Source organism: Odocoileus virginianus, chromosome 21 (assembly GCF_023699985.2).
Source record: "Odocoileus virginianus isolate 20LAN1187 ecotype Illinois chromosome 21, Ovbor_1.2, whole genome shotgun sequence".
Taxonomy (NCBI): domain Eukaryota; kingdom Metazoa; phylum Chordata; class Mammalia; order Artiodactyla; family Cervidae; genus Odocoileus; species Odocoileus virginianus.
In genome coordinates this window covers 32,481,881-32,500,060 of record NC_069694.1, presented here as the reverse complement: position 1 = coordinate 32,500,060, position 18,180 = coordinate 32,481,881, and the positions used below count along the sequence as shown (strand labels likewise).

The following is an 18,180-nucleotide window of genomic DNA, read 5'->3' as shown; positions in this document are numbered from 1 at the left end:
AGCCGGTGCACTGGGACCCCCAGAGAGATGCGATGGGGAGGGAGGTGGGATGGGGTTTCAGGATGGGGGACACATGTACACCTGTGGCTGATTCCTGCCAATGTATGGCAAAAACCACCACAATACTGTAAAGTAATTAGCCTCCAATTAAAATAAGTAAATACATTTTTTTAAAAAGAGTGAAAAAAGCTGGCTTAACTCAACATTCAAAAAACTAAGACCATGGCATCTGGTCACATCACTTCATGGCAAATAGATGGGGAAATGATGAAAACAGTGAAAAACTTTAATTTTGGAGGCTCCAAATCACTGCAGATGGTGACAAGAGCCATGAAATTAAAAGCTGGCTCCTTGGAAGAAAAGTTATACCAACCTAGAGAGCATATTAAAAAGCAGAGATATTTCTTTGCCAACAAAGGTCCATCCATCTAGTCAAAGCTGTTTTTTTCCAGTAGTCATTTATGGATGTGAGAGTTGGACTATAAAGAAAGCTGAGTGCCGAAGAATTGATGCTGTTGAACTGTGGTATTGGAGAAGACTCTTGAGAGTCCCTTGGACTGCAAGGAGATCAAACCAGTTAATCCTAAAGGAAATCAATCCTGAATATTCATTGGAAGCTTGATGCTGAAACTCTAACACTTGGCCGCATGATGGGAAGAACTGCCTCATTGGAAAAAACCCTGATTCTGGGGAAGATTGAAAGCAGGAGACGGAATGACAGAGGATAAGATGGCACTCAATGGACATGAGTCAGCAAGCTCTGGGAGTTGGTGATGGACAGGAAAGCCTGTCATGCTGTAGTCCATGGGGTATCAAACAGTTGGACATGACTGAGTGACTGAACTGAACTGAATAAAACTACATTAGATATTTTTATCTTAATCAAAAATTGGAATGCTCAATAAATAAGGCCACAAATTGATTTAATATATATAGTCCTATTTACAGTATTATGATATATAAACTGTATATTTTAGCTTCATAGAAAGTATCTGGAAATAAATCGTTTTGTTATTTTTCCTAGGTGGCTCAATAAGTAAAGAGCCCACCTGCAGTGCAGGAGATGCCTGAGATGTGGGTTCAATTCCTGGGTTGGAAAGAGCCCCTGGAGGAGGACATGGCAACTCACTCCAGTTTTCTTGCCTGGAGAATCTCACTGATCGAGGAGCCCAGTGGGCTACTGTCCATAGGGTCGCAAAGTGTCAGACAAGACCAAAGCGACTGAACACAAACACACATTTTAAAAATATTGCTTCAGAATGCTTTATGAATAGAATATAATATTAGAATCAAAGAATCACAAAATGCTATGTCTAGAGAGCAACTGTATTCCAGATGAGATTGGGCAAGTTCATGGTGTTATGGCCATAGACCAAACTCTATTTCAAACTGCAAGCAAGAAAACTGTTGCCCTAAAATTCTAAATTACTTGATACTTCTGATGAACTTTCAGAAATAGTTTGCTCCTCTAAACACAAAGAGAAGTTTTTAATTACTTTTAACTTTTAAAACAAGTTTTTTTCTTCCTGGTATAATAGTGTTCCTGCCTTTAGCAAAGTCAATATGTTGCTTTTAGCATACAAATCAAATGTTTCAACTTTTAAAAATGCAAAAATTTGTGTTTCTTGTTTTTATTGCAACATACCACCTTTTTATCAAAAAGCAAATCTTGGCAGAAACAGAATATAAATTAATAGCAGAAACTTTAAAAGGGATGTTTGAACATCCAAGACATCTCAAAGTCTCTAAAAAATGTTTTTTAATAACATAGTTTCTATTCAGAACAAATTAGCAAACATCAATCCCTTCATTTTCCAGTCACCACTGAACAGCTTATTTGAGTTGAAAGTCTTAATGGTGCCTGACTAGCTTTAGTGCGTCAAGTCTTCTGATCATAAAAGAAAATAAAATTACTGGGGGGGCTGGGAAAGGCAGGAAGGATGCAATACAGTCAGCAGTGACCAAAAGCCATGACTACAATTTAAATTATCATCTCTGATATGAACATAGTATTTCATTAGTTTGAATAAAGAATCCCTAAACAATTGAGTTGTTGAAATTCTTATTAGCCAATTTGGTGAGATTATGTGCCTAGACTATTAAAACTTTTTCCGATGGTAAAAATACAGTTCCTATGGAAGGAGAATTTATAATCCCCTAAAGTAGTCAAGACAGTTCTGCAAGAATAAGACAGATATATAATCAAATATTTTAACAGATTACTGAGAAATTCAGAAGTGAACAAAGCACATAATTTGAGGCATAATGATAAACTCTTGGGATTATGCTTCAGTTGAACCTACCATACCAGGAATATCACTATATAACAAATTATCTGTTGTGAATTTCCAACATATGTAGACAAATGACTCGCATGCAATGTGACACCTTCTTGCCACTGTTTGCTGATTCATATAACCTCTTTGAAATAGATGTTGGTATCTGCCACTTAAGTTCAATGATGACAGTGAGAGCTTGTCAAAGAAGAACATATGAGCAAATATTTCTCAGTTCTCTGTATTCTTAACTTGGATATGAATCACCATTTGTGGCTAAAATCACATTGTGTAAGGTGAATTTGAGCTGGACTGAAGCTTCAATGGTAGGGGTGGTCATGGTGATGTGGTGGTGTGTATGTGTGTGTGAGAGAGAGAGAGGAAGGTTGGGGTGAGGCGGATTCCATTATGTCTTACTGTGGGTGCTGTCCAATAGAGTAGGAAGAAAACTGAACCTTGCTTCCTTTGTATCCAGGTATGGTCTAAACTCTGAGCTGAGTCACTTTTTAACATGTGAACCCATGAATCAGACTCTCTGGGTTTCTTTGAGCACATACATGTCTGTAAACATTTACTAAGAGTCTGCATGCCTACAGCAACTAGTTTCCTCACAATAAGCGTTTTTCTGTTAATCACACCTAAAATGAAATTAATCCCCCACTTCACAGAGCAGTTTCTTTTGAGAACAGAAACTAGACTTCGCATCTTGCACTGGCTCACGTAGATTACTGTCCATAGAAGAACAACAGCAGCAAACAGTGGTAAAGTAATCCATACTGAGCACGAATCCAGATTTCGTAGTCTTTTGAAAAATATCATTGGTTCTTTTTCCACACACACACACACAGTTTAACTGGAATCAGACATCTTTTCCCCATGTTGAAGAAGTCGGCATCATTCCATCCACCAGAGAGTGCTCCTGATCTCCCTGAGAGGCTGTGAGTGCTGCCTGCCTGAGGCAAGACACCTTCAGAAGTCACCTCTATCCAAACAACAGCTCACTCTAAACATCACTGGATACAACTTTCTCTTCTGTGTCATGATAAGAGATGGGTTCCCTTTGAAGTAGAAATAACATAGTATACAGCCATAGTGTATACTTTTCCAGAGTGCAGAATTCCTTTTATATAGCAGGAAACTGCTACGGTCAGTAATTTTGAAGGTCCAACAGATTGGAAATTTTATGAGATACTGGCTTGAATATCACATGACTTTGAGGTACAAAATATTTTCTTGGATGCATCAAAATAAAAACTCATGAAACAAAGTCTATTATGTGTATTATATATAAAGTAGGGTGGGAGAAAAAAAGGTAGATTATTCACAATAGATTGCCAATTCACAGCAACTTCCAGATTCTCTCCATTATATACACTTTCCAAGAGATAAATTTACTGTTGGAAATAAGGCAGTCAATAAGGATGGCAGATTTTCCAATAGTGAGTTTAATTATAAACACTGGGTTTATGCAGGCTATGCTGGCTAATAGACTCTCTGCTATTAGCTTCCCATTGAACTGTAGATGCTCCCAAGTTTGATTAACAGACTTGTAGAATTTTAGATCCAGAAATAACATTAAATAAAACAAAAAGGTTAATGCTCATGCTATTACTGTGATTGCCATTCATAATGCCCTGTCAATCACACCTAAAATGAAATTATTCCCCCACCTCACATAGCAATTTCTTGTGACAATAGCAACTAAACTTTGCATTTCTTGTACTGGCTAACACAGATTACTGTTCATATTTGAATTGGCATTATTTTAGTTATCTTTTACTATGTAACCTACAAACATAAATTCACTTAACCTTACAATATTAAAGAACAGATAATATCATTCATAGCCAGATAATGAGGGAGTGAAGTCACTCAGTCGTGTCTGACTCTGCAACCCCGTGGACTGTAAGCCCACCAGGCTTCTCCGTCCATGGGATTCTCCAGGCAAGAATACTGGAGTGGGTTGCCATTTCCTTCTCCAGGGAATTTTCCTGACCCAGGGATCGAACCTGGGTCTCCCGAATTGCAGGCAGACGCTTTAACCCCTGAGCCTCCAGGGAAGCTCAATATCATTCATAGTCTATAGATAAAGAAATGGAGACTTACTAGGTTTAGTAGTCCTAAAAAATCACAAAGTCATTGACAGATTTTCAACCTTGCTATATCTGTCAGCAAAACTGTATTTTCCCCATAACACCATATTAAATCTAGCCTAGTTGTTTAAAAATGACCTTGAATTACAAATATCATAAATTTCTGACAAGACTGCACTTCTGTGAGCCCTTCCATTTTGCTTGTAATAATCAATCTATTTCCTTAAATAATCAATCTACTATTTCCATATTGTCTACGAATCACTGCAAACAGATTATACAACATCCTACTTAAGAATCACTAAAATAACTTATTGTATTTTTTGGTGATCAAAAGACTAACTCTACTAGGTATTAAGGATACAATGAGGGAAATGGTGTACACACAAATACTTTCTAGCGTGGCATGTCAACAATAATTTATGTGCACATATTATTTTTCACCTGAATAAAGGGAAAACATGTTTATCACATTTGTAGATACACAGAAGAATCTTATACATTCTTATGTCAGTATACACATGTAATCATTAGTTCATTCCTTAAATAATTAATGAACATCTAAATATGCCGTGCATTGGGGGATCACACTGTAATGTGAGTCATTACACAGTGTGAGTCACATGATAATGGGAAACACAGAATATAAACAAGTAAATTGATTATATTGACCTGTATACACACACACACACACACATATATATATACACACACATATGTGAGGACTGTACATATAACTACATATATGTATATAATTTAAGTTTACAAAAAATGCTAGAGAGAAACATAAAACAGGGTAATACAAAAAGGAAAATTTTATTTTATATATTGTAGAATCAGAATACAAATACAACATCGAAGAACACCAGTAGTCTATTAAATAACTGGGCACTTTAAGGCAAGGCTGCTTTTTCCTCTTTCTAAACACTAGGCAGGAAAACATTTCATTAAAAATGGACCAATGGCAATCTATATATAATACCTTTTGCAAAAATGGTACATTAAGTTTTCCCAAGAATGCAGAGCTGTAGGTTTTACATTTGTGGATTTAATGTTGGAGAACCTGAGTAAAGATTCTAAACAGACCTAAAAAAAGATTATACCTGGGAGCTAGAATATCACCGCTGTACCATTTCATTTCATCTGCTTACGTGAGGAAACAATTTTATGAGGAGAATAAGCATTATTGTACAATTAAGATTGGTTGTGAAGCCAGTTTTAATCTATTTTCCCTGGCCCTGTTTTCTTGCTTGTGATAAAGTTCAAAGACATTAAATCTACAGTATTAAATTTTAATGCTGAAGCTCAGTTTTCACAATCAAAAGTGAAGCATTAGCAAAACCAAACCAAAGAAGACTTCAGAAACATAAGCAAAAAAAAATAAGCATCACCAACAAAAAATATTGTGTACAATTCCTCTTCTAAGGAAAAACAAAACACAAATTCACTCTTAAAATTAACTACTTAATTTAATTTGTGCTTTAATGTCTTCTAATAAACTTAGTTTTAGAAGATTGAATAAGATATTACTCCTTAAATTATTCTTCTTGGAAATTTTGTATTGTGATGAAAAGAAAGAGGAACAACCAGACTCTTGGAGAAAGTTTAAGGATAAAGAAAACTTTGATGATGTCAAAATTCAGCTTTGAGGCTCTCCTAATTTATCTTCAAGGATACACAGTGTCTAACACCTTGAATACACCATCTACTGAATGAATCACCACCTGATATCAAAGTAAAAGAACGTGTAGAAAATATCAAATCAGGAAAACCCTTCATTTTATCAGCACAAGTAAAAATTAAATAATCCTTTTTATACTCTTAACAAATTTAAAAAATAAATAAAACCTCTACTCATACAATGCTAAGAGGGCCAAGACTTGTCCAAAATTTGGGAAACGGTCAATCCCACATTCAAATTCTACACAGAAACAACCCTGGTTAGCTTATGAAAACTGACAGAACCCCTGCTCAAGGTGATAAGGCTGCAGGCATTGTATACACTTAGCGACTGGCAGCAGAATAAACGCTGACAGCTTGACAGTTCATCATTTGGAAAGTCATTCACTCTTTTTAAGACACGGAGATACTGGTAGTGGAACCTTAATTTTAGACACATGTCTAGTAAATCTATACTGTAATTATTTGCTTGGCAATGTTTTCTCTTGATACGTATCTTTGAAGATATTATACATGTATTTAGGTCCATGTGAAGGAATTGCTCCATTTATAAATAAAGCTAGCAACCCACAAAAAAATTCATAATACTCTCGAAGTTACCTGAAAGCTAGATTTGAAGTTTTAGAAATTCAATAATTAATTTAAAAAATTGCATCTTGATAGAAAAACATGTGAGTTATAAAAACAAATATTTTAAAATTAAGAACGCTTAAATAATTTAAGTGTCAACAATGAAAAAGGCACTGTAAATATTTTCAGTCTCTTTCACATAATACTTATATAATGTCAATATACCGGAATCAATACACTTTGGGAGTCAAAAACTAGAAATATAAAGAGGAGTTCTTTAATATTATTTAGGAATAAAGTACATTTAATTTGAAGTCCATGACTCATTTCAATTGAATGGCAAAGATAATACAGATTAAATTCAGGGTATGGGGAAGCAACTACATTGATCTTGGAACTACACTGATCTTCGAAGGTGAAATGAAGCCCACTTCTGCCAACTTTACAATTATGAATCTTCCGTCATCTAGAAGGCATCCCCAAGAAAAAGAAATGCAAAAAGGCAAAATGGTTGTCTGAGGAAGGCTTACAAATAATGAGGAGAGAAGCAAAAAGCAAAGGAAAAGAGGAAAGATATACTCATCTGAATTTAGGGTTCCAATGAATTGCAAGGAGCGATAAGAGAACCTTCCTAAGTGAACAATGCAAAGAAATAGAGGAAAACAACAGAATGGGAAAGACTAGAGATTTCTTCAGGAAAATTAGAGATACAAAGGGAATATTTCATGCAAAGATGGACACAATAAGGGACAGAAACAGTATGAATCTAACAGAAGCAGAAAATATTAGGAAGAGGTGGCAAGAATACACAGAAGAACTATACAAAAAAGATCTTAATGATGCAGATAACCATTATGGTGTGATCACTCACCTGGAGCCAGACATCCTGGAATGTGAAGTCAAGTGGGCCTTAGGAAGCATCACTATGAACAAAGCTGGTGGAAGTGATGGAATTCCAGTTGAGCTACTTCAAATCCTAAAAGATGATGCTGTGAAAGTGCCACACTCAAGATGCCAGCAAATTTGAAAAATTCAGCAGTGGCCACAGGACTGGAAAAGGTCATTCCAGTCCTGGAATGCCTTTCTTTAGGATTTTCATTCCAATCCCCAAAAAAAGGCAATGCCAAAGAATGTACAAACCACCGCACAATTACACTTATCTCACACGCTAGCAGAATACTGCTCAAAACTCTCCAAGTTAGGCTTCAGCAGTACATGAACTGAGAACTTCCAGATGTTCAAGCTGGATTTAGAAAAGCCAGAGGAACCAGAGATCAAATTGCCAACATCCACTGGATCATTGAAAAAGCAAGAGAGTTCCAGAAAAACATCTACTTCTGCTTTATTGACTATGCCAAAGCCTTTGATTGTGTGGATCACAACAAACGGTGGAATATTCTTAAACAGATAGAAATACCAAACAACCTTACCTGCCTCCTAAGAAATCTGTATGCAGGTCAAGAAGCAAAAGTTAGAACTGGATATGGAAGAATAGATTGGTTCCAAATTGGTAAAGGAGTATGTCAAGGCTGTATATGGTCACCCTGCTTATTTAACTTATATCCAGAGTACATCAAGTGAAATGCTGGGTTGGATTAAGCACAAGCTGGAATCAAGATTTCTGGGAGAAATATCAATAACCTCAGATACGCAGATGACACCACTCTTATGGCAGAAAGCACAGAGGAACTAAAGAGCCTCTTGATGAAAGTGAAAGAGGAGAGTGAAAAAGTTGGCTTAAAACTCAACATTCAAACAACTACCATAATGACAGCTGGTCCCATCAGTTCAGTTCAGATCAGTCGCTCAGTTGTGTCCGACTCTTTGTGACCCCATGGAATGCAGCACGCCAGGCCTCCCTGTCCATCACCAACTCCTGGAGATTACTCAAACTCATGTCCATCAAGTCAGTGATGCCAACCAACCACTCATCCTCTGTTGTCCCCTTCTCCTCCTGCCCCCAATCCTTCCCAGCATCAGGGTCTTTTCCAATGACTCAAGTCTTCGCACGAGGTGGCCAAAGTATTGGAGTTTCAACTTCATCATCAGTCCTTCCAATGAACACCCAGGACTGATCTCCTTTAGGATGGACTGGTTGAATCTCCTTGCAGTCCAAGGGACTCTCAAGAGTCTTCTCCAACACCACAGTTCAAAAGCATAAATTCTTGGACGTTCAGCTTTCTTTATAGTCCAATTCTCACATCCATACATGACCACTGGAAAAACCATAGCCTTGACTAGACAGACCTTTGTTGGCAAAGTAATGTCTCTGCTTTTTAATATGCTATCCAGATTGGTCATAACTTTCCTTCCAAGGAGTAAGCGTCTTTTAATTTCATGGCTGCAATCACCATCTGCAGCAATTTGGGAGCCCCCAAAAATAAAGTCAGCCACTGTTTCCACTGTTTCCCCATCTATTTCCCATCATGGCAATTAGATAGGGAAACAAAGGAAACATTGATAGACTTCATTTTCTTGCACTCCAAAATCGCTGCAGATGGTGATTGCAGCCATGAAATTAAAAGACACTTACTCTTTGGAAGGAAAGTTATGAAAATCTTAGGCAGTGTATTAAAATAACAGAGACATTACTTGCTGACAAAGGTTCACATAGTCAAAGCTTTGGTTTTTATGTATGGGTGTGATAGCTGGACATTAAAGAAGGCTTAGTGCCAAAAATTTGATGCTTTTGAAATGTGGTGTTGGAAAAGACTCTTGAGAGTCTCTTGGTCTGCAAGGAGCTCCAACTAGTCCATCCTAAAAAAATCAGTCCTGAATATTCATGGAAGGAATTATGCTGAAGCTGAAGCTCCAATACTTGGCCATCTGATGCAAAGAGCCAACTCATTAGAAAATACCCTGATGCTGGGAAAGATTGAATGCAGGAGGAGAAGGGGATGGCAGAGGACAAGATGTTAGAAGGCATCACCAACTCAGTGGCCATGAATTTGAGAAAGCTCTGGGAGATGGTGAAAGACAGGGAAGCCTGGGATGCTGCAGTTCATGGGGTCACAAAGAGTTGGACACAACTGAGTGACTGAACAACAACAAAGAAGCTATTCATACTTCCAATTATGAATTTAGATGTCTCTCTCCTGAAATAAAGCTTCCTGGACCTGAAGCTCTTTCAACTTAATCCAATCAACATCAGTTTCTTCAGCCTTGCTGTGGGCTCTGTTCTCTTAAGTTAGGCTTTCTCCCTGTTGTTGAGACTCCTCCTGCCTTCAGTAAATACATGTCCAAGTGAGATTTCATGCTTTGCCACCTCAGCCATTCTCCTGCCAATGTCCTTACCCTCACCGCCTGACTTTACTGCAATCAGAAACAATAAAACAAAACAAAACCCTTCTGATGAAATCCTATCCCTACATTAATGCAAATTCATTCTGTCCACTGAAAGTTGCTGCATAAAACATATACAGACATGTAGATTAATGCTACGATGAATTTCTGGTCTCTAGCTTCATATGAACCAATAGTTCTGTCTGGCAATTCTTCCATGTCCCCTAATTATCTCTGTTTTGCCACCAGAGCGCTTTCAAAACTTATTCGCTGTCTATAAACTTTCAACCTTATTACCTCTAATGTTTTCTGGTATACTTTCTCTCTTAGCAGACAATCTCATCACCCTTTTCTCCGAAAAAAGAGAACATATTTCTTAACAATTCCCTTAACTTCTTGATAGCACGCATGGTAGCTTGCTCATAAATAAACCACTCTCTCTTTACTCCCTTCTTCCATCACTAAGGAAAAGTATATTCTTAGTGCCTAAGATCAAAGATCCCACCTAATTCTGGATCCAACTGTCTTTCTCTTGGACATCTATCAATAATCACATGACTTTCCTTTATCATCTTTCTCTTACTCCCTACAGCCTTGATCTATGAACATTCAAGCATACTCATCTCTCTTACATTCTGAAAATTATACCCCTCCATTTCAATAAGTCATTTAATGACTGCTCTCATAGCCCAACAGGGTTAATGTGGTTACCCTTATCTCTTCTACTCATTACCTTTCTTTTTATTTTTCAACTTGTTACAATTTAAACATATGGTATTACTGCTCCACTGATATTTTCCTAATAAATCACAATTAGTTGCAACATTTTTTATGTGCCAGACATGGTTCTGGATGTATCACATTACTAAATCATTTAGGTTATACATATCTATGAGTTAGTAACATGTTCAATGTCACTTGGTTTTAGGTTATACCTATTTATGAGTTAGTAACATGTTCAATGTCACTTGGTTTTAGGTTATACCTATCTATGAGTTAGTAACATGTTCAATGTCACTTGGTTTTAGGTTATACCTATTTATGAGTTAGTAACATGTTCAATGTCACTTGGTTTTAAGTAACACAACAAAAATTTGAGCAGTCCAGCATCAGTGGCCACATTCCTAACCCATTGCTTTACTGCCTCTCCTTAGTTACTGATGAATCCTGAGTTCCTAAATTCAACAGGACTCTCTTCAGTCTTCATATTACTGCTAATTAGCTATGTTGCCAACCTGTCTTTATTACTTAAAATTCTGTCTTCTTAGGTTCCATGAGTATAAGACTTCAATGACCATCCTTGCACATACATACTTAACTACTGAATTGGAATAAGTATTTTTGTAAAATGGAGTAGTATTAGGATCATAAGACTTTAGGAAAATTAACAGTAACATCACATGTGATAGTTTACACAAAAGATATTGGAAGAAAGAAGAAACCTGATGCAAAATGACTATACATAAACTTGGGCATAACAGTAGGGAGCAGATATTTTCTCCCATCCTACGGGAATAGAGAGGAGGGAAAAGATATGAAGGTTTGTAAGGAACAAGCAATAATTACATAAATAGCTTTTATTTGTATCTATATAGATTTTACCTGCAAATGAAATAATTTCAGTATGTATACCTTAAGGTGTGCCAGTCGTTTCTTTCTCTTCCAATTAGGTAACGTTCCATAGCAATCCTGATTTCCCAATTGTAATGCGGTCTAAAAATGTTTTCTGATATCATTCTATGAGTAATTAAGTAACAAAACCTCTGAAGAAAGACACATGACTTTCTGCTATAAAATCATGAATATTTTCATTTTCCAAATCTCAATTATTTTCATACTAAACTTATTTTATGATTCTAGGTTAATTATTTTGTTTCCATCTGACTAGATTTGTCAGACTCTTTGTGACCCCACAGACTATAACCTACCAGGCTCCTCCATCCATGGGATTTTCCAGGCAAGAATACTAGAGTGGGTTACCATTCCCTTCTCCAGGGGATCTTCCCGACCCAGGGATCGGAACCTGGTCTCCTGCATTGCAGGCAGACTCTTCACCATCTGAGCCACCAGGGGAGCCAAGATAAATGTAACTCACTTCTTATTACTAAATAAATACATCCGAAGACAGAGAATTGATCTAAGACAGATTTTTAACCCACAGTTTTGAAATTCTCCATGACTCAATGGTAATTTCTGATGCTAAATTCTTCCAGGTTCATAAATTTACTCTAGCACTAGATACTTAGCATTATGTAGTTCCTTGGTCACCATAAATCCCACATTGATGACCAGAGGTTTTGCCATCATAAATCTGCTATACCCATGCACATCAGAGTGAGATTCACACTGAGACAATAGCGAAAATGCAGAGGTTTACAAACAAAGACAAATTTTAAATCAGGCAGAGAAGTAAGGTAAGATGATTGGCAGTGAGACAGCAGTTCTCAACCACAGCACTGAAGCCAGAACCCATGCAATGACATGTATCATCAATATGGTAAAAGAGTAAAACTAGCACTTTGAAATTCTGTGTCTAGGGAAAATATGTCTAAAGGAAGAAGACGAAATAAAGATATGTTCACAGAAATAAAAACTGAGACATATGGCCACAAAAAAACCATCAAAATGGGAAATTTGAAAAAATATATACTTCAGGCCAAAGAAAAGCAATTCTAGATAAAGATGTAAGAAGGAAAAAAAGCAAGGAAAGTAGAACATATATGGGTATATATAAAATAAATATTAATCGCACATGATAGTAATGGGAAGACTTTTTAAAATAAAAAGGATAATATTAAAAACTTGAACAATAATAATCTATCATGTGAGAGGTGGATATATTGATTAAATGGAGTTAAAATGTTATGTTTGCTGAGAGGAAGATAAGACATTGATTAACATTAGATGCTGATAAAGTATGCCTGCTATAAATTCTAGAGGAACTATTAAATAAAAGTGGAGTATATAACTTGCAAATTAGTACAGGAGAAAAGAGAGAATTGAAAAATAAAATATATATTAATCCAAAAGAAGTCAAGAAAGGACAAAAAAGGAACCTAGATTAGGGAAGACAAATAGAATGTAACATAATGGTAGAATGTATTAGATAGCAGACCTAACTCTAAATGTATTATCAAATATATTTCATTTAAATACATGTAATGCTCTCATTTTTAGGCATAAATAGTCTAATTGGTATCAAATAATGAATTATGTAGTTTCTTAAGAGTTAGAAGTGGAATGAAGGAATACAGGAAAAGTTGTAAGTAAAGGGTAGTAAAAAGAAAGTTTACCAAACATACTAATGGAAGGGAAATTGTTTTGCTCTATTCATAGAAAAAAATAATAATGCTATATAATAAAATACATAATAAGAATAATAACACTTTAAGGAAGAAAGTATTATTAGAAGTAGAAGGTTTATAATAATAATTTAAGAATGTTATTTACAAAGAAACCTATTTAGAAATAAAAATAAGTTTAGATATTGAAATGTTGCAGATATTTAAAAGGATATTATTTAAAAGGCAGTTTTATAGCAATACATATAGAAAAGAAAAAAGACACTTTAAAATATCATGAAGATAAACTTCTCAAGTTTATAAAAAGAATTAGCAAATATGACTTTTATTTTTTATTGACTATGGAAAAATAGAATCAGTAACTTAAAAATTCCCACAAGGAAAATTCTAGTCCACATTGGCTTCATAAGACCATCTATCAAACATGTAAGGAGAAAAGTCTTCCAGTTTTATATAACTAATAGAGAATATAAAAATAAGAAATCCTCTCCACTACATTTCATGAGGCTAACTTAACCTTAGTATCAGATTACAACAGAGAAAATTTCAGGTAACCTTAGTCAAGAACATCAATGTAAAAACCTTAAGCAAGTGGTAGTAAATTAAAAAAAATATATAAATATGGAAATGATGAAATTATAATTTTGTAAAAATATAAAAATCAGGTTTATCCCAGGAATACATGAAGTTGCCTATATCTACCAAAGTTAATGAAAGAAAAAAGAGAAACTTTATATTTAGTAGTATAAAGTTTGCATCTTTTTCTCTGATATTGATAATAATCAAGGATGTTTATTACTGTTATTTAATACTTTCATTCAACATTGTCCTAAAGGACCTAGTCAGTATACTAGGCAAATAGAGATAAAATATATTAAAATTAGAAAATCATTATTCACAGATGATATGCAAAGAAGTCAAAATTTACAGATAAATTATCATAATTAAAGAGTGGAGCAAGAATGTTGAATATAAAATCAATATAAAATATCAGTGCCATTCCCATATATCAGCAACCAACAGAAAATGGGGTTTTAGAAAATACTATATTACTTTCATACAGTGTAATACCACTTAGCCATATAAGTGAAAAAATAAAAAAATTACCAACATGCAAATAAGAATGAACCTAAAATATGTTGAAAGAAATAAGATACATATTACTACAGTATCCATTTATATGATCACTAAAACCAAGTAAACTATCTGTGTAAAGAAGAATAATGGAACTTTTAGGATAATGAAAATCCTATATAACTTGAGAGTAGTGATCACATTGGTGAATTCAATCACTGACAGCCTTGTAGACTTAACATTTGTGCATTTATTGTATTTAAGTTAAATTTCAATAAAAAATAAACAAGATACTATATTAAAAAATAAATTTGTACTTTTTCTCTTTTCCCATGTATTAAAAAAAATTTGCAGGGAATTCCCTGGAGATCTAGTGGTGAAGACTCTGTGCTTCCAATGCAAGGGGCACAGATTTGAAACCTAGGTGGTCAATCCTTAAGGAAGTCAGTCCTGAATGTCCATTGGAAGGATTGACACTGAAGCTGAAGCTTCAACATTTTGGCCACCTGATGCAAAGAGCTAACTCATTAGAAAAGACCCTGATGTTGGTGAAGATTGAAGGCAGGAGGAGAAGGGGATGACAGAGGATAAAATGGTTGGATGGCATAACCAACTCAGTGGACATGAGTTTGAGCAAGCTCCGGAGATGGTGAAGGATAAGGGAACCTGGCATGTTGCAGTCCATGGGATCACAAAGAGTTAGACATGACTGAGAGACTGATTGAACTGACTGAGGCATTAAGATCCCACATGCCCTGCAGCACAACCAAAAAAACCAAAAAAATTAAAGTAACAGTAAGAATAAGAAAATAATTTTAAAAATAAACACTTTTTTAAAAGCTACAAAAAATTCCAGGTAGACAAAACACTTCAATTTAAAAGATAGAATTGTAAATCCTTCAGAGTATAACTGAGTATAATATTTTTATGACTCTGGTAGTATGGAATGATTTCTTGAGTAAGACTAAACAGCAATAATCACAAGAGAGAAAATTCATAATTCTACTAAATTTAAAGGTACTGTATCTAATGACAATTAAATGAAAGGAGAGGAGATGATTTGCAATATAAATAACAGAAGATTAATATTCAAAATATGCATACAGCTCTTAGACTCAATTATATAAACAAAGATAGCCCAATAGAAAATGGCCAAAGGACTGGAGTAGGCAATTAACTAAACAAAACAAAACAAAACAAAACATGAAAAGCAAAAGAATGCAGGGAAAGAGGCAGAATCTTTTTATAATCAGGGAAATTCAAGTTAAAACAAAAAGATATATCATTATATATTGAATAACCTAATAAAAATTTAAAATCTAACAAAACCAACATTTGGTGCAATGTGAATTCGAAGCACTACTGGAGGTATGTGAATTGGTAAATATTTAGGCTAGAAGGTTTGAGATTATGTTTCCTTGTGTTGCAGCAATTCTACTTCTGGATACAAATCCTATAGAAACACACACACTAGTACAATGTTATATATCCAAGATGCTTGTCTAAGAATCTTCCAAACATCATTACTTATGATAGCCTAAAAGTGGAAACAGTAGATTGTGATACATATATACAATAGAAACAGGCTACTATAGATCATGACACATGTATACAACAGAAAATGATACAGCAATATAAATGAATAAACAATATGTAACAATAAGAATAAATAACACAAAATGAAGAATACAAAAAGAAAAAGGAATATATGCAAAATGGGTTCATTTATAAATTGAATACTGGAAAAATGAATATTTAAGGATGTACCCTTAGATGATAAATTATATTCAAGATGCAAAGAAATGAATATAAAATTCAGATTAATGGTGATACCACTGAGAAAAGATGTCAGGGATATGAACAAGAAATAATATAATGAAGCTTTTAGGATGCTTGATATGTTCTATTTCTTTACCATAGTAGTGGTTGTTTCTTTTACAATAATTAAATAAATTATCCTTGGGCTTTATGAAGTTTTCTATTACTATATGTTTGCTATGCTTCATTATTAATCAAATAAAAACACATTAAGATAGTTTCAACTTCTCCAGCATAAATTTACCAAAAGGTTTTTTATTGCTAATTAGAATAACTCTAAATTTCAATTTGTCTAAATTTTCTGCATCCTACACCTCAGCACTGGAAAGAAACATCTACTGAAGAACTTACTGTCAATGCAGTTAGAGATTTATAGCTATGAACTTAGGTTGCACATTCAATTACCTTAAGTTTTTCCATACCAAAATTATCTAAAAATGGCATATCGAAACTATAGAAAAGTCATTTCTCCAGGGGTTTTTACATCTCTTGCTGAGAAAGTTAGTGTCCCAGCAGTTCATGAAAGATTCTTTATAGGCACTCAACTTCTTCTTACATGTGATCTAAAGTATATAAAAGAGTTCATTTCCTGCAAACCATTTTCTTTCTACTTATTATATGACATAGACAGTGAGATACCGTAATGTCACTTTTACAGACTTTCCCTCTTATTATATGAAATTTATCAAAGCTCTTATTCTGATTTTGTGTATCTTACAAACAAAAAACCAAGCAGCTAGGCGTTGTGTAAATACTGAATTCACTACTGTATAAAATTATTATAGTGAATAGAAGATTATGCTAGTTCCCTAGTCAACAATAGGTTTATTCTTTCCCTTTATTTTAAGGCATAGAAAAATACTATTGCTTAATACTTCTAGTGAGTATGCAAGGTCCTCTAACCTTTCACCTCTTCATTTCTCTCAAACTATAATATAGACTTTAATGTATACTGTGACTATAATGCATGGAAAACAAGCCAACAAAACCACATTACTATAGGAAAGAGCAGATTTATCAATGTGTCTGGTCTTACTTTGCGAACACCTCGGCCAAGCTCTTCTCCATAGTTGGTTCCAAGAATTTCAAAATGGACATTGGGATTGCCTCCATTTTCTCCAAATTCTAGTTCTCCAGTTAATCCACTGACTCCACCCTAAAAGAGAGAAAAGAAATTCATGTAAGATCTTTGAAGATGTAAAATAATAAAAAGAGGATGTCATAAAAACATGATTTTCATCCATAAAATAAATATTTTCTCAGGCATGAGATTATTAACAGGCTATTCTTTAATAGATGCACAGCATTAACAGGAGTGCAGTTGAAAGCAACCTTAAGTATCACTGAATTCAATCCCATCCAATCTATTGAAAAGGAAACTCTGATCCAAAAAGTCAAATTGGTACTCAAAATGACATGTTTGCATTGATACTAAACTTCAGGCTAGGATTTTTGCCAGCATATACTGAACATGCATGGATCCATTAGTCAAAATACAAGATACTTCCAGAGAGCTTAGAATCTACTCCAGAAACAAGTTTTGACAATACTCTTTCTCCAGCACAATTCCATTCTAATTTGAGCTACAATTACACTGGAAATCTTCAAAGCCATGGTTTTCAACTATTGGAGTTTTGCATTTTCTCCTTGAAATATCTTTTTCCAAGATAAAAAATCTAAATTAGTCTTGAATGCTGTTTTTGCTCTTAAACAGTAGTTCTAGCTATTGTGATTCACTGGGAATTTCCAAGCTTCATCTTTCATTCAACATAACAGATGTTCACTTTTCCAACAGATGGCAATGTAGGTCAGACGTCTCTCTTTCTTGTTTACCATTCTTTTCTCAGTTGACTTTATCAGCCTTCACATTATTTAGGATTTTACAAATGAATATAACATTCTGAGTCACCTTTAAACTATTTCTAACTTAGAGTTTAGGTCTGATAATCATATATATTTGGACAAATTATCACAGCTTGTAAATTGCTCCAATTTTCACCTATGTAATCAGTTCAGTTGCTCAGTCATGTCCAACTCTTTAGGACCTCGTGGACTGCAGTGCGCCAGGCTTACCTGTCCATCACC

The 18,180-nt window shown here is 34.8% G+C and overlaps 1 protein-coding gene across 3 annotated transcripts in view; it reads right to left on the bottom strand.

Annotated features, from left to right (window-relative positions):
• GRID2 (glutamate ionotropic receptor delta type subunit 2) overlaps window positions 1–18,180 on the bottom strand; it is a 1,526,424-nt gene that overhangs the window by 572,198 nt on the left and 936,046 nt on the right. For all 3 annotated transcript variants that reach the window (XM_070452150.1, XM_070452151.1, XM_070452149.1), the window contains exon 8: window positions 17,132–17,251. In XM_070452150.1, coding sequence (XP_070308251.1) covers window positions 17,132–17,251 — 120 coding nt within the window. The remainder of the gene's footprint in view (window positions 1–17,131; window positions 17,252–18,180) is intronic.